This window comes from Pleurodeles waltl, chromosome 3_1, assembly GCF_031143425.1.
Source record: "Pleurodeles waltl isolate 20211129_DDA chromosome 3_1, aPleWal1.hap1.20221129, whole genome shotgun sequence".
In the NCBI taxonomy this organism is placed as follows: domain Eukaryota; kingdom Metazoa; phylum Chordata; class Amphibia; order Caudata; family Salamandridae; genus Pleurodeles; species Pleurodeles waltl.
This window is the reverse complement of record NC_090440.1, coordinates 1,911,170,551-1,911,196,495: the sequence shown is the minus strand read 5'-3', so window position 1 is coordinate 1,911,196,495 and position 25,945 is coordinate 1,911,170,551. Positions and strand designations below refer to the sequence as shown.

The following is a 25,945-nucleotide window of genomic DNA, read 5'->3' as shown; positions in this document are numbered from 1 at the left end:
TACTCACTCAATGAGGTGGAATTCCCACCTCATTTAATTTCCTTTACTCCATATTTAGTCTCCTGTCCAGTAATACAGCTGCAATGCGTGGGCTTTATTTCCTATTTGGTAATGTTGAACATTTTAGCAAGCAGTGTAAACTTCAGAAACTTTTGTCTAAAAATAACTGGGCGGATTCTCCAGTTGCTTTTCTATGCCATGGTTCTGTTGCAAATAGTCGAAAGGCAACGCTTTCGAATTCTGAGGCGTTTGTATGGTAAAGGTGACAACAGAGAAGGGAAGCTCTGTCCCTTCGCCTTCATGGATTGAAGTGCAATTTAATTTCAATTCCAGTTTAAACTATTATGCTTACTCAAACTCGTCAGCCCATAAAATCAATACAGATAACAGTATGCAATACACATTTTAAACAGTGTGAGCCTACTGGCATCTTTCGTCGAGGATAAGCAACAGTTATTTCCCTAGCTCTAAAACTGTTATCAAAAGACTTCAAGCCGTCTTAAAGGAGCATGTGCGCGAAATCGAGTGACCGATTAAAAAAAAAATAGTGCTGGCAAATTGTTCTGACTAGAAATTATAAATAACAGGCACCCGAAAATTAAGTGCTGAATGGAAGATTTTACATTCATTCGGCAGTCACATTTTACTTCTCTGGATCTGATCTTCAGAATAAATCCTTTAATATTCCCTACAGAATCAAAACTCATCCCTCCTTCCAAAAGCTCAGTTGGTAATTAGGCATTTGGAAACTCAAGAATTAAAGTACACAATTCCCTTCAATGTAGTCCCGGGTGACTTTAACTGTGATTATCTCAGTTCGCTGAAACTCATTATTTTTTCTTTGTAAACCTTTTAAGGCTGCAGTCGCCAAGTCCTACCCGGCTCCACCCCTCCGTACCTGGCAAGACCAATTGCATAACTTCATATCCTTTCGTAGTCGATTACTTAAAAAAAGGTTTACTCTCGGTTTAAGTCAAGCATGGGGACTAAGGTTTATCCATTGACCCTACCCGGAAACAAGTCCTTAATGTGTAAATAAAAAGTGCCCAAAGCCCTCCTCCGAAACACGCAGCTGCTACAGTTAAATGTGCGAGCACGGAACACCGAGGCATCGGAATCCTGAAGCCATCTCGGGCCTTTTTATATTTAGTTACAGCCAGTCCATGCTCCTTCAGCTCTTGCAGCTTTCTGCTTTAGCCATCTGTGACGTTTTTTCGTTTTTCTCTTCCTCCGTACTTTTCATGTGTCTATTGCTCGCAGTAAATGCTTGAGGAAGAAAAAAAAGTGCCGGTGCCCCGCACCGGAATCCACTGGCTCAAACCAAGTACCGCCGGAACCACTAAAACAGTTAATAGACGTACGTATTTTTGCCAAGAAATCCAACGAGCATAAACCTAGCTCTAAACGAAGGACCTGCTCCATCATTGCTGTACAAGTCGTGACCTTTTCAGCACCTTTTCCTCTAGGTTACTGAAATTATTTTTCCGTCTAATTACATGAATACGCATTCATTTAAAGCTAATAGGACAGTCTTCGCACGAACCTTCTGGGTGCACGTGCTAGCTGTGTCAATGTGAAACATGGGCCCGGGTCTTTCTAGACCACTTACTGCGCGAGACGCAGCCTGCGTGCCCGAACGTGCCTGAGCAGCTGGTGTGCTCGCGCGCCCTCTGCCGGCCGGCCCAGCTGGTTTGCTAGATGTCCCGAGGGCATCGGGGAGGCCAGGGTGTCGAGCAACACGTAGAATCCAACCATCCACTTGTTTTGTGGTCATGACTACTAGCCCGGAAAACTGTTTCACCGCCGCGCGAGCTGGATAGTGCTCAGGCAAGACACTGTTTATGAAGATAGGTGGAGAAAATGCGGGTGTAATGAGTGGGCAGAGCCATTCACATAAAAGCGGTCTCAGTCCAGAACCGGTACCTTCACCACCGTTCTATATAGAATGTGAAACAGTTTTGGAATTAGAAGAAGGTACGCTGTAACCCAAGAATTCGGGGTCAAGGTATGGCAGAAAAAAGGGGGAGGGGCTTGAAAAGCAGAGTCCGGCAGTCAGTTTATACATGTAGTTAAAAAAAAAAAAAAATCTGCCGTAAAGAAATTAGGGATATGTGGCAGTAAACCTGCTCTAGATTACTTAATTGGTCACAACGAGGCTGCATTTTAAAATCTCTTTACAGGGTTAAAACACCAACTTCAAAGGTTTTGTGTGGCCAGTAATTCTGAAGGGATTATAACAGCTGTAAGGTAGCTATAATGGTGAACACAGTTCTTTGAGAGTTCTGTGTTTTGGCCAGTCACAGTTATGAATCATAAAGTAGCTTAGAGTAATGTGGCTGCTTTAAAGCACATCGTGCAACTTGCAGATCACAGTTTATATTTTATTTAGATAGGTAAGTGTGCTACTGCTTTCGACGCAGATATCATTTTGTTGTTTCCAATTCATAAACTGCAAACTTCATTTAGTACAGTGATCTATTTACCAGCATCGAGGAGCTGCATGCAAACAGTATGTTGGGGGTTTAGATCCTTACTCTCCTTTTCTCAATCTGTTATTAGACTGAGATTGCAAAAATGGGTTCCCTTTGAAAGAATTAGTCTTGTTAGTACCAACAATCTCTGTGTTATATTTTGATCCTGGCTTTTTTTTTTTCCTGACCATTCTCTCGTCACATACAATGTCTATAAGTATGGATGAGATGTTATTCCTATGCCTTACAACCCTATTTTTTTATTTGCCATTTTATGCATATTGATTTAAACACTTGCAGGTTTTATGGTGCCTGTGTGTGATGTAAAGCACTTTGCCACTCTATATTGAGGTGAACAGTGTTATAAAAAGGTAGGTGCCAATTAAATCAATATTTGTGTAATTACTCATACAGGGACATAAATATTGCATTCTTACAGTGCATGCACATCTCTTGCATAGAGAGCTGAACAAAGTTAAAGTCCTGCCTCCAGTAGTTTAAGTATCTGCAAAGTGAAAATAAGGTGTGTGCCTTTGTTTCCTTTCATTGCATTGGCATCTAGGTATTAGGCTACAGATGACTCCCATCCAGGATACTTGAACTAAAGGGGACACGATGGCCTTTTAAATCAGGCCTTTCTTTTGGGTCAGCTGGATGTTAAAATAAGAAAGCTCCTTCGCAGCCTGCATGTTGCTGCACCAAGCTGAATGTAGCCAAATTGTGGGTGCTGCCGAAATATGTCTTTCTGTCTATATGTTACCAGGACAAATTCAGCATGGTTCTCTGGGAAAATAGCTGCCAGATCGGAATCCTGCAGATTCCCCCTATTTTCCAGCTTAGATGTGAAAAGATCAAGAGACCTTTGAATTCAAGCTTTTATTTCCATTCCTGCAGCTCTTCACACATTTTTTGCTTGTTGCCAAGAAGGACTTAAATGTTGCTTTGCCTGCCCGACGTGTGGCTAAAGCAGGTTAGAGAATTCCTTGGACTAGTACATCCTCTTGGATCTGTTCATAACCTGAATGTAACCAGTTGGTGTCCTGATAGGTTCACACAGCTCTTTCTTCTGAGCTTGATAAAATGAGTACCATTGAGTTGGGGGTTACAGTGAACATATTGTTATAGTATCTCCAACATGTGTAGTGTTATGACTTTTTTTTTAAGCTGATGTATTCATACCTACCTAGTATGTGCAAATGGCAATGTACTAGGATGCTTAGTGCATTCTGTAATTGCAACTGTCACTGTCTGTCACTGGGCAATGTTGATTGGTTAGTGCCTCAAATGCAGCTTTAGATGGACTTGCATCACAGTAGTATCTTCTGTCATAGCCCCTGTGGTCCTATGACTCTCTGGTTAGTGCTTATGTTCATGTTCCTCGCTGATGGCTATGTGCCCAGCTAGTATCTTCTGTTTGTTGTGCATCTAGCTTGCAGGTAATTATGGCCCTACTCATTACTTGTAGTACTGCGGTGCTTCATTCATTAGTAGGCGCTGTTCACTCTGTCTCACAGTTTCAGGTGCTTATGATCGTGTCTTAATGGTTGATGATGAACATCTACTACCTTGCTGGTAGTTGCTGGTGACTGCACCTCAATGGTAGACACAGAAAAAGTTTATAGGGTCTTGATGAGACCTGCGTTTCAGAATACTGTTCCTCCAGTCGTACAGACTCCCCAGCAACCAACCTATTCCGTTTTTTGGACAGTTAAGAAGACTTGGTGACTTATCCTCCAACTAAGGCGAGTCAAGTTTATTAAAACACTTTCACCAATCGGTAGTACTTGTGCAGAGATCAGGGTAAGCGTTTGAAAGTGAATGCTTCCTTACAAAGGATGAGGCATGTATATCAGTGCAAAACTCTGAGGGAAATACAATTTCATGCAGCATGAGTGTTAGCTATGAGAAATCAAGAATGGGCATCGTCAAGAATGAAATCGATACAACACACTTCTGTGTGAGGTCTGGATAAGACGGGGCAATAGTCAGAGTAATACAGTCTCTAGTTGTTAAGTAACATCAGCGTGATAACAATTTATAATGAGTCAGCGTGATTTAGAATATTTGAGATGTAAGACACTGGTGATAAGTAAGCCAGTGCTAGAGGTAGGCAAATGCACAGCATAGACTCAGTAATGACAGTTGTCAAAAGTAGACTCACTTGTAAATGGCAAGGGATTTAACTCAGCTTGAAAAAAGAGGAAGTCGAGTTTCAAATACCCAGGTCATGGAGACATGACTCTGCTATTCTCATGAGGGGCAGTCAGAGGTTCTGAGAGGGAGGGGAAAGCATATCACATTTTCTTTAATCTTTCAGGCTGTAAAGTGATTGGTCATTGGATCTTGGACAAACTGATCAAAACTGGCAAAGAAGTGGTCTCTTCAGAAAGGTACCCATCACCAATCTACACACTAAACCGGTACCACTGTGGATGCAGAGATTGGGCTTTTTACTCAATTATTTTAATTGTCATGACAACCTACGGAGAATCCAGGCCTGAGTGGGAACATAAATTGGTCAACAAATTACACAAGGAAGATCTCCTTTAAGATGGAGGCCCCCTAGAAAATAGTCATTGAAGTTAATTTCACTGGTCTCCATGGATCTCAGGACATTCACTTCCATGTTATATATTATCCACAGGATCAGAGTTATCTGTGGTTCATGGTCTGACAAAATCACCCTGGATTGGAGTGCCCTTCCATTCTGACTGTAGATTTCATCATGGTTTTGATCTTTTTGGCAAACTTTGTACATGGCAGGATGATACAAGTGCTTTATTGTTTAGCAATTGCATGTAGATTTGCTAGTGCAGACGGCCATGAGCACTGGGCAGGTTTGCAGATTATTGGAAGAATATGCCATCCTCATCTCTCAAGTTAAATTGAAGTTTGTTCTAAATCAACAGCCCCAACTTACCAGGGGGTATTTTTGCATGAATGTGGATAGATGTCCTTATTTCTAGACTGGGTAGAAAACTTATAGACATACCCTCTTTAATTCTTCTCAGCTTTACAAGAGCACCTATTTCAGCTACATGGGTACATGACCGAAATGATGGGTATAGTGTGGTGGTTTCACCTGCGCCTCAAGCTGCTCATTGTGTATCAGGTACATATTTAGGATCAGGTTTTGAAAGAGTGAACATCAGGTTCTGGTCACTTGCAGTATCTGCTTGCATCTGATATGCTGGCTGTACAGATTCAATTTCTTGTCCAGTTTCTTTCCATTTTCTATATCCCAGATGGTGGTCACCAAAGATTTTAGTCTGTTGGGACACACAGCGATGCTATATGACGGGAAATATTAGAACCACTAGTGTAGTGCTTTTGATTTTTCCAGATGGTGGGAGCTAATGACTATCTGACAGGTCCTCCTGACTCCCTCCCCTTCCTATAAGGGCCCCAGTTGTGATGTACACAAACATTATTTTGGTCAGTTCTTTGTGTTACACCAACCAGGTTAGCAGATCTGGTCTTGAGCTGGGTCGCACGTGAAGTCATTACCCATGGTGCATGTTGCTAGAGTGGAGAATGCCCACGTCTGGCAGTTGCCTTATTTGATTAACTTTCATTTTGATGCAAGATTCTTCCAAATGATCACTGAGGGATTTCCTGGCGAGGTTGCGTCACCTGCAAAGAATGTGCTCTGCTCCCAGAGTACTGCACATGGACTGTGAGTCCAGCTGCTTAGAGATCAGACACTGCCATCCCCACTGGTGCAACTGTAAACCTTCTCTGAGGTTCTTGTAACACTGAGGGTTTCTTTCCACGATCTTACCGGCCGAGGCATAAGTGGATCTCATAGTATTTATTATTAGTTTATTAAAAGCACATAAACTGTTACAAATAACTACATTCTTAAATAATAAAAAAAAATACAGATGTAAACAATTCAAAACCTTCCAAAACATGTACAGTTCCAGTATTACTCTCTTCACGTCAATATTAATTAACGCTTTAACAAGACGCCCATTATTGAGCCCGGCATTTGTGGATTGCACAAAAAAATTGTTGTCTGATGATTATATGAGCACATTCCAATAATACATCCAGCATCGTTTCACTTGACCTCGACAAAGAAGTAACACTAGGTTATGAATTCCTCTGCTTTCATACATTTCTATACCCAAATCGAATCCTACCTCGGCTATAATAATCTTAATTCTTTCAAAGGGGCATGTATAGAAGTGCTGGCAGTGTCCTTGAAATACACTGAGTTACGTATAGAGAATATGACCACTTTCCACTTGGTGCATACTTGTCACCCATATAGGTGAAAGGTTTTGCCGTACTGGATTAGTATATAAATCATCAAAATTTAGGAATCTGGTATTGCCCGGTATCTCTTGGGCTACTTGGTACCCCTGCCTGCTCATTATGCCTTTCTCGTTGGTGGCCGTTCCAGCTTCCCCTCTGTAATTACTTTTCTGATTCTGTCAGCAGGATACCATATTTACCTCTTGCATGGAGCTTGAATGCATAGGCACGTGTTCTATGGTGAATGCCATTTATGAGTCACATAGACTAGTTCTGCTAGAGGTCTGCGCAGAGCATTGGGACCATCTGGCTAAGTGGACAGCTCATAAGGATTTACACAGTAGCGACTATGACCTCACCTAGCTACTTGTCTTTTTGCTGAGTGATTTATGATAGGTTTGGTACCTTTTACTTTTCGTGGTCAGTGCCCAGTCGGGGCTCATCATGGGATGCAGTGCCCTTCACTGATTTATTTTTCTCTCTATCAGCTAAATGTTGAAGTTGAATCTTCCCAGAAACATTCCGTGCTACCCTCCTGAGTTCTCCCCATTCAATTTCACTCTTTTGTAACATGTTCTTTTGAGATATTTTAGGACCAGACATTCATTTTGTGCAGCTAAAATAATTAATCTTGGTGGAAATCACATCTGTTAGCTGATAGGATGACCTGGGGTGTGGGGCATTGATGGGCACTCATAACAGTAACTAACAAATCAGGCTGAACCAGAGATATAGCTTATTCTACCGAGATTGTTACTCTACTTCAGAAGCAAGTGTCTCCAAGGCTGGTAAGTTTCCCATCTGCTTATGTGGGACTTTTTCATATTTGCAGAGCATCAATGTGTGACATTTCTAGGTCTCATAAGTGACACTTTGACCACAATTACTATTTGAGTGGAGTGAAATTCCCTAGTGGAATCCCCTCTAATCAGTTCTAAGTGGGCCACTGTTTCTCACAGATTTTCTGGGTGCAGGAACACTGGACCAGATTTTATCAGCTGTAAAATCCAGTTAATAAAATCTCATTTGGAATGGGTTGCAGTGCAGTGTAACCCCGGTCCCCACCACCTCACCCATCAACCAACGCTCGAGGGGAGCCTATAATGAGGGACTTCCAGATAATATCCTCCTCTTCCCTTCTAGGCTCCCCACTACCCATTTTCTCGCACCCGCTGCCTTGCAGACTAGGGGTTCTAGGTCTGTGTTAATCCTTGCACAATTGGGAATGCAGTATGAAATTCAGCCTGGCAAATCCAGCTCAAAACAGTTATTCCCCATTACTGGGATATAAACTTGCAATAAGTGCAGTTACTGGGCAGTATCAAACGTTCTGGCCACCTGGAATGTCTCCAAACGTATTCACATAACTTATTTATTTATTTGCAATTTTATAAAGTGCAGACAAAGCTTAAAGGCTTTACAACACACAGATTACAAGGTTACATTAATAGTAGTTAAACTCCGATGTTTACATCAGTGTATATATACAGGAGTTACCACAAGAGACAGTTCCAACAATAGGGCAGAGGACATGAACAGTCGTTATCAGGACGCTGATCTCTAACTCAGTGGGTTGACCTAAGCAATGAAATGTCATCCTCCAGTAGCAGAAATTTCCCTTCGGAGGTGTAATCACTGACTCTTGGTAGAGGCATTGCCTTAATAGCTTCATGAATCCCCAGCAGTGCAGATTGGCTACATTGCTGCCTCTTAGCACATTAGTACCTCCTCGGCAGCAATAATTCTGAGGGCGCACCTACCACCATCTCCTGCTCAGTAAAAACATATACACCGCCCACTTCTCCACAAGCTCCCAGATGAATTGGAACATGAATTGTTGTCATTGACAGTGTCATACTTGAGAATGAAGCTCTGTTTTGAAACCTAATAAGATAACCCCTGGTGTAAACCTGCAAATACTAGATAAGAATGAAAAAAGCAGGACTCGCACCTGATGTGAGACAACCTGAGAGCATTGCTTTTCAATACAAACTTTTTAATTTAGGAAACTGAATTATTCAATCACCAAAGTGTATTCTGAGAATTTGAATTCATTTCCTCACTAGTTTTGGAAATGAGTAAAGCTTTTCCCAGGGGCACAATTGCCAGTTGTAGGGGTTTAGCATGTTAGAGGTGACCAATATTTTACCCCATACCTGTCATGATAGCGTTTGCATTCTTCTGATGTCAAATTTTAATTTATCCATAGCATGCCTGCTGATTGCTGTGCTTTTTGAAAAGTTAAAAGTAGCTAGAAATAAATTTCACTCAAAGGTAAATTAATTTAGTTATTGCTTTTTACAGCTTCTTATTCCAATGCTAAATCACTTAGTGACATTTAAACTAACCCAGTGGGAAAATTACATAACAAAAAGTATGGGAACTGTGATGCTGTGTGCCAAGGGGGAGGGACAAAAGAGCATGGGGCTGGGGTCAAAGGCATGGCTAAAAAAACAAAATATTCAGGTTTTTTTTCTGGTCTTTCACCTTCAGGTAACTACATATAAAATAAGGCACAGCTTAAATGAAAAATAAGTGCAAATTAATTTTGTCAGTGGGAAATGTACAATCCTACATTATGATAAATCTATTAGTTAATGCTCTGCACAGGTCTATGTCTGTAACCAAAGCGCCACAGAATTGAACCCTGGTTGATGTAGTTGATAATTGTAAATGGAGTGTGTTTAGTGCTACTAGTTCCCAGTCTCTGACAGAAAGCAGTGGGGCTATGTAAGTCTTAATTTTAATTTGCATTATTCACACTATGTGACAGGCTGATACGAAATGCTACTACATAGTGCATTTTCTTATAACTATTCAGTAGAAGCACACACATCAAAGCTCAGCTGATGACTCCTTTGCAGTACCACTTCAAAAATAATAAATCTTTGTCATCAGGGTGCTTCAAGTAATCCGATCAATTAAAACCAATAAAGACTTCCAGACACCCTTTACATTTGCAAATTAAACAGTTGTACACATATACATTTGTTTCAAGCAAGCAGGCACCCTGGCAGGAAGGCCTGTTTCTTGTTTGCCCGGCTGCCCCTTCCTCGGTTTCACAGCACAGGAGACTCCCTGCATTACTTCGGCTGAAGCATTTCACCTCTAGGAATTAACTGGCCCAGGACAGTTCTCTTTTCACCAAGAGTAAGGAAGTGTTTTTCTTAAATTAGAAAAGTATGGACTCATCGTGCCTCTCAGATCCCACCCACTTTGACCACTGAACACTAACCACGTTTAGTGGCCCAGTGGCCTCTTATTGTATGTTATCCCTGTCCTGGGGTTTTATCCTCCATCACATTGCATGCTGGTGCTTGTTGCCTCTCATTTTAATTAGGGCTTTGAGTACAGTGTCACAACATGCAAAGTGTTGCTGACTAAAATGCAGCTCCCAGGAATGGGAGGAGGTGTTAAGTAAGAGGCGCTGTGATGCTCAGATACTGTAAGACGCCCTCCATTGTTAGAGATTTCAGCTGAGCTCTGTGTCCTGCACTGTTGCCTTTGTTGCTGCCCCTGGCCTGTCAGCTCTGTACCAGCTCAGCTCGGATGCTGCTGCCTGCCTGGAATTATAATGACGCTGCCAGCTCCTGGGATGTCGATATTTAGTGCAAGAGGTTGGTAAGGGTGGAGTGAACATCAACCTGAGCGGTAGAGAGGCATTAAGCAGTTCTGTCTTCGTTGAGTTTGCAGGAGGACCATGTGAGGAGCACTGGAACAGCTCGAGAACAATAAAACACTGAAGACTTACTTTCAGGTGACTTGGTTTTTAAAGTTTTCAGTGAAACAAACAAAGGAGCTGATATAGTTCCTCTGCGGATGTTTTGCTTTCGGTGCTGCTCTTCCCCGGTCAGTCACAAGATGACTTCTTAGAGTAACGATTGGACAAAGTTTATCCCGAGATCATTACAGCCACCTCTGCTCCACTATGCAAACAACATGTAAATGCTAGTAGAGTCTGGGAACATTTATTAACACACGTAGGGTCGTACGTCAGACTGCCCGAGGTACTCCAGTGACCATTCTGATCTATGAAAGAGCATTTCAAGTAAGTGCAGTAGTGCTAGAAAATGCAAAATTTGTGTGACTCTTACTTTTGATGAGTGACCCTTAGCAGAACTGTGCCTGGTGTCAGTTTCAATTCTGCAGACTTGTTTTTACACTCCAAAATATTTGAATGGTGAAGTGTCTTGTGCATCTCTCTCCTGGTCCTTCAAGCAGCCCGCAGTGTAGTGCAAAGCAGGGCTGAACTGGAAACCAAAATCAGCCCTGGCAAAAAAATATTCAAACCAGCCCCACACTGCAGGAGGCTGCGACCAGAATGTGGCCATTAGAGCGTGTTTTCATCACGGCAGCCCACCCTGCTCTGTAAGCAGTCCCCTAGCCTGCAAGGTATTGACTTTGAAGCTGCTTATTTGTGTTTATTTTGCAGAAAATGGCAACTGTTTTTATTATTGTACAAATATTGAGGTTGTCAATGGGATTGAGAATGAAAGCATGTGGTGGGGGTGTGTGTGTGATTGTGGATGCACGCAAGCGTCAAACGGGTTTAGTGAGGATGAGAAGATAACAGTGGGAATGGGGCAAGTACGTGGATAGTTACTGGTTTGTGAAAAGTGGTCATATTGTGAAAGGGGCCAGAGAGTAGGTGGTGGTCAAGAGTCAATTGGGCATACATTCACTGAGCATGAAATCTGACCAGCAGTAAGGGAAAAGAAGAGATTAGACGAGGTTCTGGCAAGGGTTTTTGGGCAGTGAGTTATATGCTGCTAAACAAACATGAAAATAAATGCAGCTAAAATGAGTAAAGGCTTTTTAGATGTGGTGTAAAAGCCCTACTGTTGCTAGAACTTATGGATCACCAGAAAAAGGCCTTACGGAGCAGCAGTGTGAAGTGTACCTATATGGTGATATTCTTCATTAGAAGCTTCTGATTAGGCAGAAGGTGTGTACTTCCACTAAATTGTATTGCACATTTTGTCTTGTAAGTGGGGCAGGGGTGTGGAATTTATTAAAATATCTACTTGTCCAGGGGACAGGTTGCTTCTCAAATCTACTTGTCCTGTAAAAAGATCTACTTGTCCCTTTGGTGCCATGTAGTGTGGCGACAAATTATGGCAGCAATCTCATTATGTAAGAGCTCTGATAATAGCGTCTCTGATTATGCCAGGGCTACTACCTTAGTAGGGCTTGAATACTTGCAGTTTCAATCCCTACTGTAGCAATTTCCTTATATTTCCACCTTTCTGCAGATCTGCATACTGGGGCTGGAGGAAGCAGTAAGCAATAGTTCCAGGGCTGGAATGCCTTCGAGTCTGCAAACCTACTAACCTGCATGTTTTAAAGATTTTCACCAGCTTCTCTCTAATATTTTCCCATAATAAGAAAGGTTGGACATTTACTCCTGCCAATGGCAGAATTAGAACTTCTTCCAGGGTTGGGAAGAAAGTGGCTGGAGGGAAAATGAACTTGCAAATGCTCAATAGATTTTCACATGAGCAAATCTACACATCGTATTTACCCATGCTAAAATACAGTTCACAAATATTTTATAGGGGTACGACATATACCATGGGTGCACTTTTGTGACTTTCTTTAAGAATTTGGGGCCACATGTCAGTAGGTTCAGATTTGCGACCCGCAAATTGCGAGTCCGAGAGACTCGCAATTTGCGAGTCGCAAATCCGAATGTAGGATGGTGTCCCTGACACCATCTGTGATTCGCAAGGGCTTCGCAAATGCCCACCTCATGACTAATCATGAGGTGGGTCGCAATTTGCGGCCCTCACAGGGATGGTGGCCTGCTGGAGACAGCAGACCACCATGTCTGTGACTGCTTTTTAATAAAGCAGTTTTTTTGTTTTTTTTGTAATGCAGTCCGTTTTCCTTAAAGGAAAACGAGATGCATTACAAAAACGAAAAATGAAACGTTTCCGTTTCATTTTTTCAGAGCAGGCAGTGTTCCGCAGGACCACTGCCTGCTCTGAGAAAATGTTTACAGTGACATTCACAATGGGGAAGGGGTCCTATGGGGACCCCTTCCCTTTAGCGAAAGTGTTAGCACCCATTTGAAATGGGTGCAAACTGCGATTGGTTTGCGCCCGCGTTCGCGGTCACAAAACAATCCTACATTGCACTGCGAGTCGCAATTAGGAAGGGAACACCCCTTTCTAATTGCGAGTCGCAAACCTGTTTTGCGATTTGGTAACCAGGTTACCGAATCGCAAAACTGGGTTTGTGCATCGCAATGTGCTTTTTGCACGCCACAAACAGCGAAAGTCGCTGTTTGCCACATGCAAAAAGCTACCTACATGTGGGTCTTGGTCCCTAATTAGGTCTGGTGTTAACAAAACATTTTGTTTTTATTAAACTTCTATTTCTCTCTCTTTCGGCTGGCTTTACTGTGAGCGATCGCATTCTGCTCTTCCACAAGGAGCATATTGGCACACAAAGTAGTTTTGTTCAGTGTCAGAACTACAGTGGCAATCAGTGACGTAACGAAACTGGAGGGTGCCCCTTTGAAAAGAACATGGAAGAGACCCCTCTCCAGAAGTGCCCCTTTGAAAAGAACATGGAAGAGACCCCTCTCCAGACTCACTCAGGCCAGGTGCTGTGCTGAAGGGGCCCCCAGGAGGGCGGCTGCAGGGCCTTTGTTATGCCACTGGTGGCAACGTGTGCTTTTAGAGTTCAAAAATGTTTTGGTTTTTTTTTTTTGCCAGTGTTTGTTGCAGTGTTGAGGGCCTGATAGCTCCCACAACAATAAAGTGTTACAAAAGCCATGTCAAAACAAGACAAGCATTGATGAAACTAAAAGACTTATAAAAATATGTCAGATCAGTTGGCTTTGTCAGTGTTTGTTTATTTTCATGCTTCCCATAATCGTGTTGAAAATGATTACACTGATTTTCCATTAGAAATATTTTTGGGAAATACTAGCATGCACCAACACATTTTACTAAATGACACTTCATTTGCATCTAATCAGAGAGCATTCTGGGAGCATTATACTTAGCCTCATAGCCTAAACTTTTCAAACATGTGTATACACGTTTTTTTTTGTTGTACTGGAACCAACGTCAGTAGTGAAGTGTGACCTTAAAACATTTATTTACAGCACTCACCCTAATAATGAAGGATTTCAAATAATGAACCATAAATACAAGTTCCAACAGCATTATCTTTTGGAAACACATTACAGAGAGTGGAACTCTCTGCAGTTGAGGTAAACAGGCAGCCAAAGGGTTTGTGCTGCAGAGGGTTGGGCCTACTTGTCCCAAGGACAAAGTAAACATAAAAACTTGTTGCCCTTGACCCCAAACAAGATGTCCCGGGAATTCCACATCCCTGTGGGGTACTGTGCTCAATACATTAGGCCTAAGTTGGTTGTGTTGGCAAGCCAGTGATCAAGGCTATAGGCCTAATTGGTTCATTAGGAAAAGGTAGGTCGGATTCCTTGGGTCATATCTGTTTATTATGAAAAACTACAATGAATCAGCACTCCAGACTTGTTTATTGGAATAATGTGTTAAAGGAAGTGGACCTAAATGGTTGCATTTTGACTATTCTTTGTTAAAGTATATGGGCAAGTAATTTGTTAAATGAATTCTCCCATAGCAGAGTAGGCAAGTATTTTGGTGTTGGATATCAAGTCTGACAAATGCTGTGGGTAGAAGATTTGCTCTGTGAGACACCTTCTGAAGCCCTCTCATAAGAAATTTTATTTTTGGGGGGGTTTTTCAGCTGTAGTTGTGAACATATTGTATGGTGGTCCGGTTAAGAAACCTTGTCATGTTGTAAGTAGTGCCATGTACACTACAGATAAGATTTGCGAAAATATACCTTAAGTGGCAACTTCTGAACTGCCCACGAGCAGTGTACAGATCCTGGGTTCCTCCCATGCACACTATCTTCCCCTACAATCGAAACTTTGTTGGTTAGTGCGGGGTTTGAAGCACTGCTGGCTGCATCAGAGATAAAGTGATGGGGCAGGATTAAACACTGGTTTGTTGGGAATCCGAGAGCTGAGATATATTTTATTTCCCAAAATCAAGAGCTTGATGAACCGAACACTTCATGTTGACCATAAGAACATGTCAGCTCCAGCATTTGCTGGGTCCCTTTCACTGTTCTTATTGTTCACCATATATATTATCTCACATTGCTCTTATCACAGAGTTGCTACTTCATTCGAGCCCCACTGTATGTATCCAGGCATTACTTTATGCTTTCACTCCCTGAGCTGATCATCTGTCATTGTGGGAGTGGTTGTCTAGAGGTACTCTAGAAGTGGACAGTTTGTTCACATGTATCTAAGGCCTTTCAAAGACCCTAATGTAGTTCTATCTATTGTAGATAATGATATTTCTTTCTACAGTGACGCCCGGGACATCTTGTTTGGGGTCAAGGGCAACAAGTTTTTATGTTTACTTTGTCCTTGGGACAAGTAGGCCCAACCCTCTGCAGCACAAACCCTTTGGCTGCCTGTTTACAGAGAGTGGAACTCTCTGCAGTTGAGGTATTGTGTTTCCAAAAAATAATGCTGTTCGAACTTGTATTTATGGTTCATTATTTGAAAGCCTTCATTATTATGGTGAGTGCTGTAAATAAATGTTTTAAGGTCACACTTCACTACTGACGTTGGTTCCAGTACAAAAAAAAAAAAAAAACGTGTATACACATGTTTGAAAAGTTTAGGCTATGAGGCTAAGTATAATGCTCCCAGAATGCTCTCTGATTAGATGCAAATGAAGTGTCATTTAGTAAAATGTGTTGATGCATGCTAGTATTTCCCAAAAATATTTCTAATGGAAAATCAGTGTAACCATTTTCAACACGAATATGGGAAGCATGAAAATAAACAAACACTGACAAAGCCAACTGGTCTGACATATTTTTATAAGTCTTTTAGTTTCATCAATGCGTGTCTTGTTTTGACATGGCTTTTGTAACACTTTATTGTTGTGGGAGCTACCAGGCCCTCAACATTGTAACAAACACTGGCAAACCCCCCCCAAAGTCTTTGAACTCTAAAAGCACACAGTGCCACCAGTGGCATAACAAAGGCCCCGCAGCCGCCCTCCAGGGCCCCCCTCCAGCACAGCACCTGCCCTGAGTGAGTCTGGAGAGGGGGGCTCCTCCATGTTCTTTGCAAAGGGGCACCCTCCAGTTTCGTTACGTCACTGATTGCCACTGTAGTTCCTGACACTGAACAAAACTACTTTGTGTGCCAATATGCTCCTTGTGGAAGAGCAGAATGCGATCACTCACAGTAAAGCCAGCCGAAAGAGAGAGAAAAGAAGTTTAATAAAAACAAAATGTCTTTGTTAACACCAGACCTAATTAGGGACCAAGACCCATATGTAGGTAGCTTTTTGCATGTCGCAAACAGCGACTTTTGCTGTTTGCGACGTGCAAAAAGCACATTGCGATGCACAAACCCAGTTTGGCGATTCAGTAACCTGGTTACCGAATCGCAAAACGGGTTTGCCACTCGCAATTAGGAAAGGGTGTTCCCTTCCTAATTGCGACTCGCAGTGCAATGTAGGATTGTTTTGTGACCGCGGGCGCAAACCAATCGCAGTTTGCACCCATTTCAAATGGGTGCTAACACTTTCGCAAAAGGGAAGGGGTCCCATGGGGACCCCTTCCCCACTGTGAATGTCACTGTAAACATTTTTTCAGAGCAAGCAGTGGTCCTGCAGACCACTGCCTGCTCTGAAAAAATGAAACGAAAACGTTTCATTTTTCGTTTTTTTAATGCATCTCGTTTTCCTTTAAGGAAGCAGTCACAGACATGGTGGTCTGCTGTCTCCAGCAGGCCACCATCCCTGTGAGGGCCGCTATTCGCAAGGGGGTCGCAAATTGCGACCCACCTCATGGTTATTCACTAGGTGAGCATTTGCGAAGCCCTTGCGAATCACAGATGGTGTCAGGGACACCATCCTACATTCGGATTTGCGACTCGCAATTTGCGGGTCGCAAATCTGAACCTACCTACATGTGGCCCCAAATTCTTAAAGAAAGTCACAAAAGTGCACTTATGGTATATGTCGACCCCTATAAAATATTTGTGAACTGTATTTTAGCATGGGTTAATACGCATGTGTAGATTTGCTCATGTGAAAATCTATTGAGCATTTGCAAGTTCATTTTCCCTCCGGCCACTTTCTTCCCAACCCTGGAAGAAGTTCTAATTCTGCCATTGTCAGGAGTAAATGTCCAACCTTTCTTATTATGGGAAAATATTAGAGAGAAGCTGGTGAAAATCTTTAAGACATGCAGGTTAGTAGGTTTGCAGACTCAAAGGCATTCCAGCCCTGGAACTATTGCTTACTGCTTTCTCCAGCCCCAGTATGCAGATCTGCAGAAAGGTGGCAAAATAAGGAAATTGCTACAGTAGGGATTGAAAATGCAAGTATTCAAGCCCTACTATGGTAGTAGCCCTGGCATAATCAGAGAGGCTATTATCAGAGCTCTTACATAATGAGATTGCTGCCATAATTTGTCGCCACACTACATGGCACCAAAGGGACAAGTAGATCTTTTTACAGGACAAGTAGATTTGAGAAGCAAACTGTACCCTGGACAAGTAGATATTTTAATAAATTCCACACCCCTGGGGCCTCCTTAATATTGGGAAAACCCAGCATGAAAAATTGACCGACTTAAAATGTCTGATTGTTGCCTCTCTTTGTTTTCTTTTGAATGACACTCTCCTTATTCTCCTTCCTCTGCATGCATTTTCTTTCGGTGTATAGCCTTCTCTGAGTCTCATGCATGTTTGCATAAATCTCTATTTTCTTCTCCAAAGCTCCCTCACCTCATTTAATAAATCACAACCTCGCTTTCTTTGAAATTATACTCCTGCAATTTAACAATACCTAATCTTTTCTAATTATTCTATTAGTCCCCCCAATCATCTGCTTGATCTCATTTAGCCTGCACTAATGACCATGCCTAACCTCTATGTATTTAATCTACAATAGAGTGGAACAAATGCATGGAATAGGTTCCTAGATAGCACAAAACTAATCTCAATAGTCAACAAATGACAACCGCAACAACCTCAAGACTTGTGTTCCAAGCAGCATGCTGCTCAATATAACTTGCTTCTCATCAGGGTAGTAAGGGCTATATAAGTGCAATGACAATGCAATATTATGACGGTATGCCTGATGGTTGCCTTGTGGGAAGCCTTATGCCCAGTACAGTAGGCCCAGTAGCCCTAAATTGGTTATGGTGAAAAAACAGTGGTAAGCTGTAGGACAGATTGATTTACTATGTCAGATGCCATAGGACTGAAGTGCTTGACATGAACACTTACTACAAAGGCAGTAAGTGTAACTTATTTATTGTGTAAAAGATAGTAGGCAAGGATTTTGGTGGTGTTTACCCCCGACAAACCTTGGACATTGACGGTTTGCTCAAAGGTGATCCTAGCTAGATTTTCATAGGAGGGGTTATACATTGTTTTACTAACTGTAGGTTTGTCAATACTTGTAATTTTATCTGTAGTATGTTGCTCTTTGTGTATGGAAGAACTTTTTAGCTTTAATGCTCCAGCTGTCTGCCAGGCTCCTCCAATAAAGGAAAATAATAAAATACATACATAGGCATTCATACAGGTACTTTTGATCGGCTGTTGATGTGCTCCGATATCATTCACATTCTGCTTCCGTTCATGACAACATACAGCATGGGGAAATGTGTGAGCCTACCTCCCCGTCTGTTCTGGGTTCTAGCGCATATTGCACATGTGCATATCTGACTGAAAATTAATGCACTTCAATGCCAGGACTAGTAGACCAGTTTTTAGTTTTCCTTCCAATAGGTCATTTTTAATTTCTTTACTTTTTCATTGGTTAGGGTAGTATTCCAATGCTTCATTATTTTTCCCATCATGTCACCTCAGTTCAAACCCAGCCGTATGCAAATCAGCCTTGATGCTACTTCAGTAGGAACAGTCCAGCCCAAACTGCAAGGCACACATTCAAAAAAGCAAGCAAACCAGAACACAAGCAAGCCAAGACCAGTTTCACTCTGATTAGGACTCTTCATTCGGATATAGCTTGGTTCCAGTGGCACAATGAGCTTGTAAGCCATGTCTGGGTATACCCTTGCCACTGCCACATCAGACACATAAAATGTGATGGAAGGAATGCTTGCAATTTGTCTAACCACTGGTAATCCCTCGGGGTAGTATAGAAACCCATTGTTCTTTTGCCCACCATATCGCATTAGTTTGAATGCAGCCATATGCAAATCAGTCTTGACCTCGCTCCAACGGGAAGAGTCCAGCCCGAATTGCAAGGCCAGGTCTTCCTCAGACTAGAACACAAGCAACCCAAGACCAGTTTTGTCCTGACTGGGATTCTTCACTCAGTTGTAGCATAGTTCCAGTGAGCATGGGATCCATGTCTGGGCATACCTTTGCCACTTAGGGTGATATATCAAACACACAATTATATGCCGTGCATATCGTATCATTGTTTTACTGTTCCAAGAAGAAACAATGCTTCTAAATGTGGCAATCCTGCTGGAACGTTAAAGATACAGTATGAGCGATACTATTCCAAGATTTCCACCCTCTGCTATGTTTAATATATTGCTTATTGTTTATTACAAGCATTTGCATGCTGCTTTTAGACAATTTCGTTTTCTTTTTTATACTTTTATTCCACATGCTTGTTGGGTTTGTGTGTTTTAGTGCATATATGTGAGTGGAATAAATGTAAGAATGAGTCAACTCTTGGATGGATGGATGGATGCATGAGGGTTAAGGATGAGAGATTGAGTGTATACAGGATGTTATTGAGTACTTAAACTCTCAATTGGCTGAAGTCAGACCTTTTCACATTGGCAGTCTGTGTTTCAGTCATAACATAATAGATACACTGATTTTCCTTGGATTCATGCAATCATTTTCAAGTTTCTACTCAGCATAAAATGATGGCTTGTAAAGTATAAGTTGGCATGTAAGTTATTTGTCTTGGGAGCCGTTGGCTTCTTTAGGAAACATCAGTCTGGAGCACTGTGGCGTGCTGTGGAGAAATGCAAGACACTCCAGAAACAGGGGGTGTAGCTTGCTCAGTAAGACTGGGGAGTTGTGAGCTTCAGATTTCTCGACAATGACGCTGGCATATAAAGTTAAAACACATTATACAAGCTGGGTGCATGAGAGGGGCCAAAGGGGCAGTGTAAAGGGAATGGGTGCGGATTGATAGGAGGGCTAAGAGAGAAAACACAATGGGGTATATTTACTATGAGTTTGCACCGTGTTTGCGTCAATTGAAGCAAAATCGTTTGGACTTATTTACTTTCCAGTGCAAAACTTGTTTTGTGCTGGAAAATTGCTTAAAACTAATGCAAAGCAGCAATAGAGCTGCTTTGCATTTCTTAGTTCCAAGGGGGTGTTCCATGGGTGGAGTGTGGGGGTTCCCATGCAACCACCCAAGGTTTTTGACGCAAAACCTTACTTATTTAGAAAAAGGAAAAAGGATTTTGCATCAAAAAATAGTTCTCATTTCAACTAGGCGCTATCATGGAGAAATAGTTTTATTTCTCCTTTCTTTTCTGACTTTGCATGCACCCCAAACACCCCTTTGCAGAAACGCCCCTGACTAGAAATTATATTTTCCCTGATTGGCATAATTCAACTACCTTTGTTGTTTTTAGTGATTTATATCATAAGACTTGATTTTCATTTACTTGTTTGTAAAGTTTACAAAATTAACATACTTAAAACATTCCTTAGAGGCTTTCATTTCAGCCGTCCATTCTCAAACAATATAGGCAAGTGAAAGTGTTTTCTGACAAGCTAATCTCACTTAGTTACGATCTTCGCCCTTAGTTATAATTACTATTATTAAAAGTGTTTTCCAGCGCTTGCGTTTTTTTTTTTTTTAATTTAGGCGTGCAACGAGGGACCCAAAGTATGAAAAAGTAAACTTTAAAGAGTAAAAATGAAATGCTTTTAAACAATAACACCAAAGCGTTATAAGAGAAGACTGAAAATAACCTTCTTTGCTTTCTAAAATTACTACACGTGATGTCTTGAGGGCCATAAGCCATGCAACATCACTTCCTATATTGTCACTGGGGCAAAAGGTCCAGTGATGCGACTTCTGGTCTGACACACCCTTGGTGAACTGACTTAACTGACATCCTTGGATTAAAAAAAAAACACATAGCGGAGAACACTATTAGTAGCCTAGCAGGTAGACATTACCTGCAGCCTTCTGTGGGTGCCCCCCTCTGAGTTGCTGCCGCACTGGGAGCATCTAGGCACTAGATTCTAAGTGCTTGGTAAAAAGGTTGATTGGTATTAAAACGGGATAGCTGAGGGGCACAGGTATTGCTTGGAGGTGCGGGTAACACAGTGAATCAGCATTAGCGCCTGGGACGTCTGGTACGATGAGCAGAACGTTTTGTTGGGGCCTTGTGTAACAGTTTATGGCTCCCTAGCTTAAGGTCGCCGTTGTGGGGGGAGAAAGGGGTGGATTTGCCAAAACCCATGGAGGCTTGCATGCATGAGCTGCGGCCTCTCAGTCTCCTGGCCTCCACAGGTTGGGGCGAGGACCGGTACTTGATGGGTTTGGACCAGAGCTGGAGGCAAACGTAAGACTTACCTGTTGTCACTTTACACGCTTCCTGATTTTAGGTGCCAGCGAGTGACGGGATCCGGCTAACCATGGAGAGCGCCCTGACAGCCCGAGACCGGGTCGGGGTTCAAGACTTCGTCCTGCTTGAAAATTTCACGAGCGAAGCAGCGTTCATCGAAAACCTCCGGAAGCGATTTAAGGAGCACCTCATCTACGTGAGTAGCATTGCCGCGTCCTTGCACGCAGTCGGCGCGCGCTCTTTACTACATCACGTGCATTGAGGTTAAGGTCTCGAGATCCTGCCCTGTGTTTACCTTAGGCCTGTCACGGTGTGCTCCAGTTCCACCTTCTCGGCTGGCCTGTGACAAGTAGCCCCGGAGGCCTCACGTGTCAAGGTCTGTTGGCCTCTTTGCTGTAAACTTAAATCTTATTCGAGTTACTGTTTCCTGGCTCTCGTCGTGTCTGACAGAAGCTGAAGCGCCACCACTACGATACCACGCCCGCCCCTCTGATGCTAGTGTTGCTACGGTCACTGACTTCCAGGTCCAGCTCTCCAGTTCTTTTCTTTCTACCATCTGTTTTTCTGTTTAGACAGGAATGCACTATTGGGTTTGCAGACATTTACACATGCCGAATGGAATGAAATGATGACTAATGGGCCTTTCCCTTTGCACTGTGGCCGTGGCTTTTTCCAGTTCTCACAATATAAATAGCCTGGCTGTTTTTTTTCCTCTTTGTGAAAGAGGGAAGGTAAAACTTACTCTGCGGTGGCTTGGCTTCTGCGCATTTAACAGCCATGTTGCGTGGGACAGTGCACCACCCTGTTGTGATTTGGCCTTGCTGTGTCACGCAATGCTTCACCTTATGGTGTGGGGCAGTATGCCACAATGTTGTGTGGGGCAGCGCGCACTCATATTCTGAGGGGCAGTGTGCCATCCTCTTGACATACTCAGATTGTGGGATGCACTTTCACTTAGCTGTATCACGCAGTTTATCCACCTTGTGTTTGGCAATGTGTTGTCATGTTGATTGGAAAGGTGTGTTGCTGTAAGTCATGGGTACTCGCAAGCATTTCCCCAGGGGTCACAAAATACTCTCTATGGCATGGGTACTCGCAAACATTTTCTCAGGGGCCACAAAGTTTGGTTTGTAATGTGACCGAGGGCCGCATTGATGCTAGCAGGGTGGCGGGCGTCGGCGCGGAGGGTGGTGGGGGGTTTGCAGTATGGTGGTGTAGGAGAAGCGAAGCATATACATCTAGTGGCTGAAATGCATAATGTGAAACCAGAAAACCTGCTATGAATCCTGGCTTTCCCCCTTTACCAAAATGTGTGATCCTAGACAATTCTTTTATTTCACTTTCCCTCCTTTTTCTTCATTAGTGCATATAAGGGAATCTCAAAATACATGACTTCAGGATGTGCGCTGTACAAGACCTTCTCCTGTGTTTGATTTAATAAATTATCATAATGTTCATGTGTAATAGGAACCCAGGCCACCCAAAGAGTGAATATGAAAACCAACTTGCCTCTTAGTTCAGTGTTGGCATTGTTTTCAAGGGGGGGGGGGAATGAATGTTTCTGGATTTATGTTTGAAAACCATCACTTAAAAAGAAAATGCTTCTCCATGCACTGATATAATCTGATGTACTATGTTGAAACTACTCTGCATGTTAATGATAAACAGTTTTTGATTTTTGAAGAGCCCTTATTATATTTTCACAATTTTGGTGTAGAATGTCTTTAAAAATAAAGGTGTTCCTTCAGGTGCTGGATAACGTAGTTTCTTACTTTCTTTGCCTCCGAATAACATTTAAATAAAGGCTTGCCTTTTATTTAATATATTTTAATCATTGTGCAGAGCTGAGTAAGCAGAAGCCCAGTCCTGCTGTTGAGCAGGGGGCCACATGTAAAGGTCAGGAGGGCCGCACTTTGAGTATCACTGCTCTATGGCATACTCGAGGGCCACACCAATGCCAGCAGGGCGAGGGTTTTAGTGATGAAAGGTGGGTGTAGGAGGATGCGAAGCAGATGCATGGACAACAAATCAAGCCTTCACGTGACTTCTGTCTGCCACTGACGTGTTATTCTCATGCACCAAGAGTTAAAAACAAATTCCTGACTTTTAATGTAGAACACAAGCGGGAAAGAGATACGCATCTGATGGTTGAATTGTTAAATGTGAAACCAAAAAACCTGCCATTAGTCCTGGCTTCCCCATGTGACCAAACTGTGTGATCCTAGGCAATTGGTTAATTTCACTTTGCCTCCTTTTTCTTCATTACCACATGAGAGCCCCTTGAAATACACCAGTTCAGGTTGTGTCCTATACAAAAAAGTATCTTGTTGTTTGTTTAATAAACTATAATGCTGTTCCAGTTATATAACAATCAAGGCTACATTCAAAGTGCACATGCCAAATTACTTGCCCTCTGGTTCAGTATTGGCATTGTTTTCAGAATGGTGGTGGCATGAATGTTGCCCAGTGCTGCTGTTCGTGAGGGGGGTCGCAATTAAAGGTCAGGAGAGCCGCATGCACCCTCCTGCCATACTTTGAGTATCTCTGCTGTAAGTTGAGGTGTTCTGCCATGTTGTGCTGGGCTAAAACAAAGCTAATTGAATTAATTAATGAAAAATAAAATTCACATAAGCCAGTGGTTCCCAACCTGTGGCCTTGGAACCCCTGGGGTCCTCAAAGCCTCCTCAGCGGGGTCTGTGACTGCTTAGAAAATTAACGTATATTGACAGATGAATAAATTATATATAATTAAAGTGGCTAAATGTACAATTGAAGATTTTAAATGTACTGTAAATGTCAAGGAATTTGAATTATGAGGAAAAATGTTTAATTAGTATCGTCAATTGGATTCATGGGAGCACTTGAGGTGCATCAAACAGAATATAGTATGGATGAAGTGTGGCTTTAATTGAATTAAAGAAAAGCTCCAACCTTCCTATTACATTTTTTATTTTATTTGTTTGCAAAATAAATAAGGTGTGTTGTCATTTGTGTATGTGTTTGAAATGCTTCTTTCTGTATTTTTTGTGTATTGTCCTGCTGTTCAAATCATCAGCAATTTTTAGGCCTAGGTCCCCGGCTTCCACTAATGACTCCGTTGGGGGTCCCCGGGTACCAATAATGATAAAGTGGGGGTCCACAGATGTGAAAAGGTTGGGAACCACTGGCATAATCTGTTAAAAGATGACACTGCAAACAATTACAAAGTCATTCAGCACAAAATAATGAAACCGCTTTGGTAATGAGCCTTTGACAAACGTCAACACCCCAAAACGTCCTTCAAAACGGCAATTTAAGAACATCTATTTTGAGTAACTGACTGACATTTTTTAGAAGCTTCACATGTTCCTGGAAGTTTTTGCCACATTAAGACGAAAAACAAGAGTCCGAAACCTCTGTGAAAGTAGATACGTTTCAGTTCAGAACAGAAAAATCTGATAAATTTATATCATGATTTGCAAATCTTGTCTTGAGTTCTGGGTCTGGTGGCGTAGTGGACTAATGCGTCCAGTGTGGGGACCTGTGTTTGGCCTCATGGTCACAGGTTCAAATCCCGGCGGATCCACTCAGCCTTTCATCCAAGTTTTGCGGTCGATAAAATGAGTACCATTGAGTTGGGGAACAATAAACGTCTGTTATTCAGCGCCAAGAGACCTACGGGTGAACGTGCGCTTTACAAATACACATGTTATGTTATGCCCTTACAATTCAGAATTTCAAGATCTGGTGAATTGATATATTTAGTTGCAGTCATGTCTTGTGTGATATTAAAAATAACAAGCCTATTAATATTCCTCTCCTGCCATTGTTAAGCAATGCAGAAGATTTTCCAAAACTCATCAGCCTACATACCTTCGAGAGCTTTGTAGTGTCCTTTCCTAACTACCTTTGTGTTTTCACCTTGACCAGATCCCCTGCTAGCAACCAAAGCAATAATCCAAAAGAGAAAGGGTAACCAAACTTCCATTTAGCTGTTCATGTGTACTACATTCAAATTAGCCTGTGTGATAAATACCTTTGAGAAAAATTAGTTTCAAAGAACCAGTTATTCATTGAGACCCCTCTTTCAGCAACGTAAACAGTGTAAGTTCAGTGGTATTATGGTATGCAAAACTACATTACTTTGCTAATGTGCCATTGAACGTTTAGACCAGACATCAGAACTAGCTGTAGCCCTCATTCAACAACCCTGTTAAATCTTTCAACAGGAACCTTCATGTTTAGAGATTATAATTCTGTCTGCTTATTCTTGATACAGTGTTCATCCAGATATTGTTTATGTTTCTGTGAAGTAAGTTGAACACTCTTATCTCTCATCATTGCATTGGGAGGGATCTATACGGAAAAATCTTGTACAAATTCTCCACAATAGCACCACTGTTGAGATGCATAACTGAATTAGCCCTGCCCATTTAGAAAAATAATCGATCAGAACTAAGGTATAATCTCACTACGGACTATGGGGAAACCTGGAATGATCCAACTTTACACCATGTAACTTTAACATCTTATCTGAGTTTAAGCATTGAGAACAACCATGTACAAACATCCACCCACGGCCTCCAAAACTTGGCTCCAAACTTCTTTTAAGTTAC

The 25,945-nt window shown here is 42.1% G+C and overlaps 1 protein-coding gene across 5 annotated transcripts in view; it reads left to right on the top strand.

Moving 5' to 3' along the window:
- Nucleotides 1–25,945, top strand: part of MYO1C (myosin IC) — a 365,885-nt gene that overhangs the window by 163,766 nt on the left and 176,174 nt on the right. For all 5 annotated transcript variants that reach the window (XM_069226100.1, XM_069226102.1, XM_069226099.1 and 2 more), the window contains exon 2: nucleotides 21,391–21,546. In XM_069226100.1, coding sequence (XP_069082201.1) covers nucleotides 21,421–21,546 — 126 coding nt within the window. In that variant the 5' untranslated portion in view covers nucleotides 21,391–21,420. The remainder of the gene's footprint in view (nucleotides 1–21,390; nucleotides 21,547–25,945) is intronic.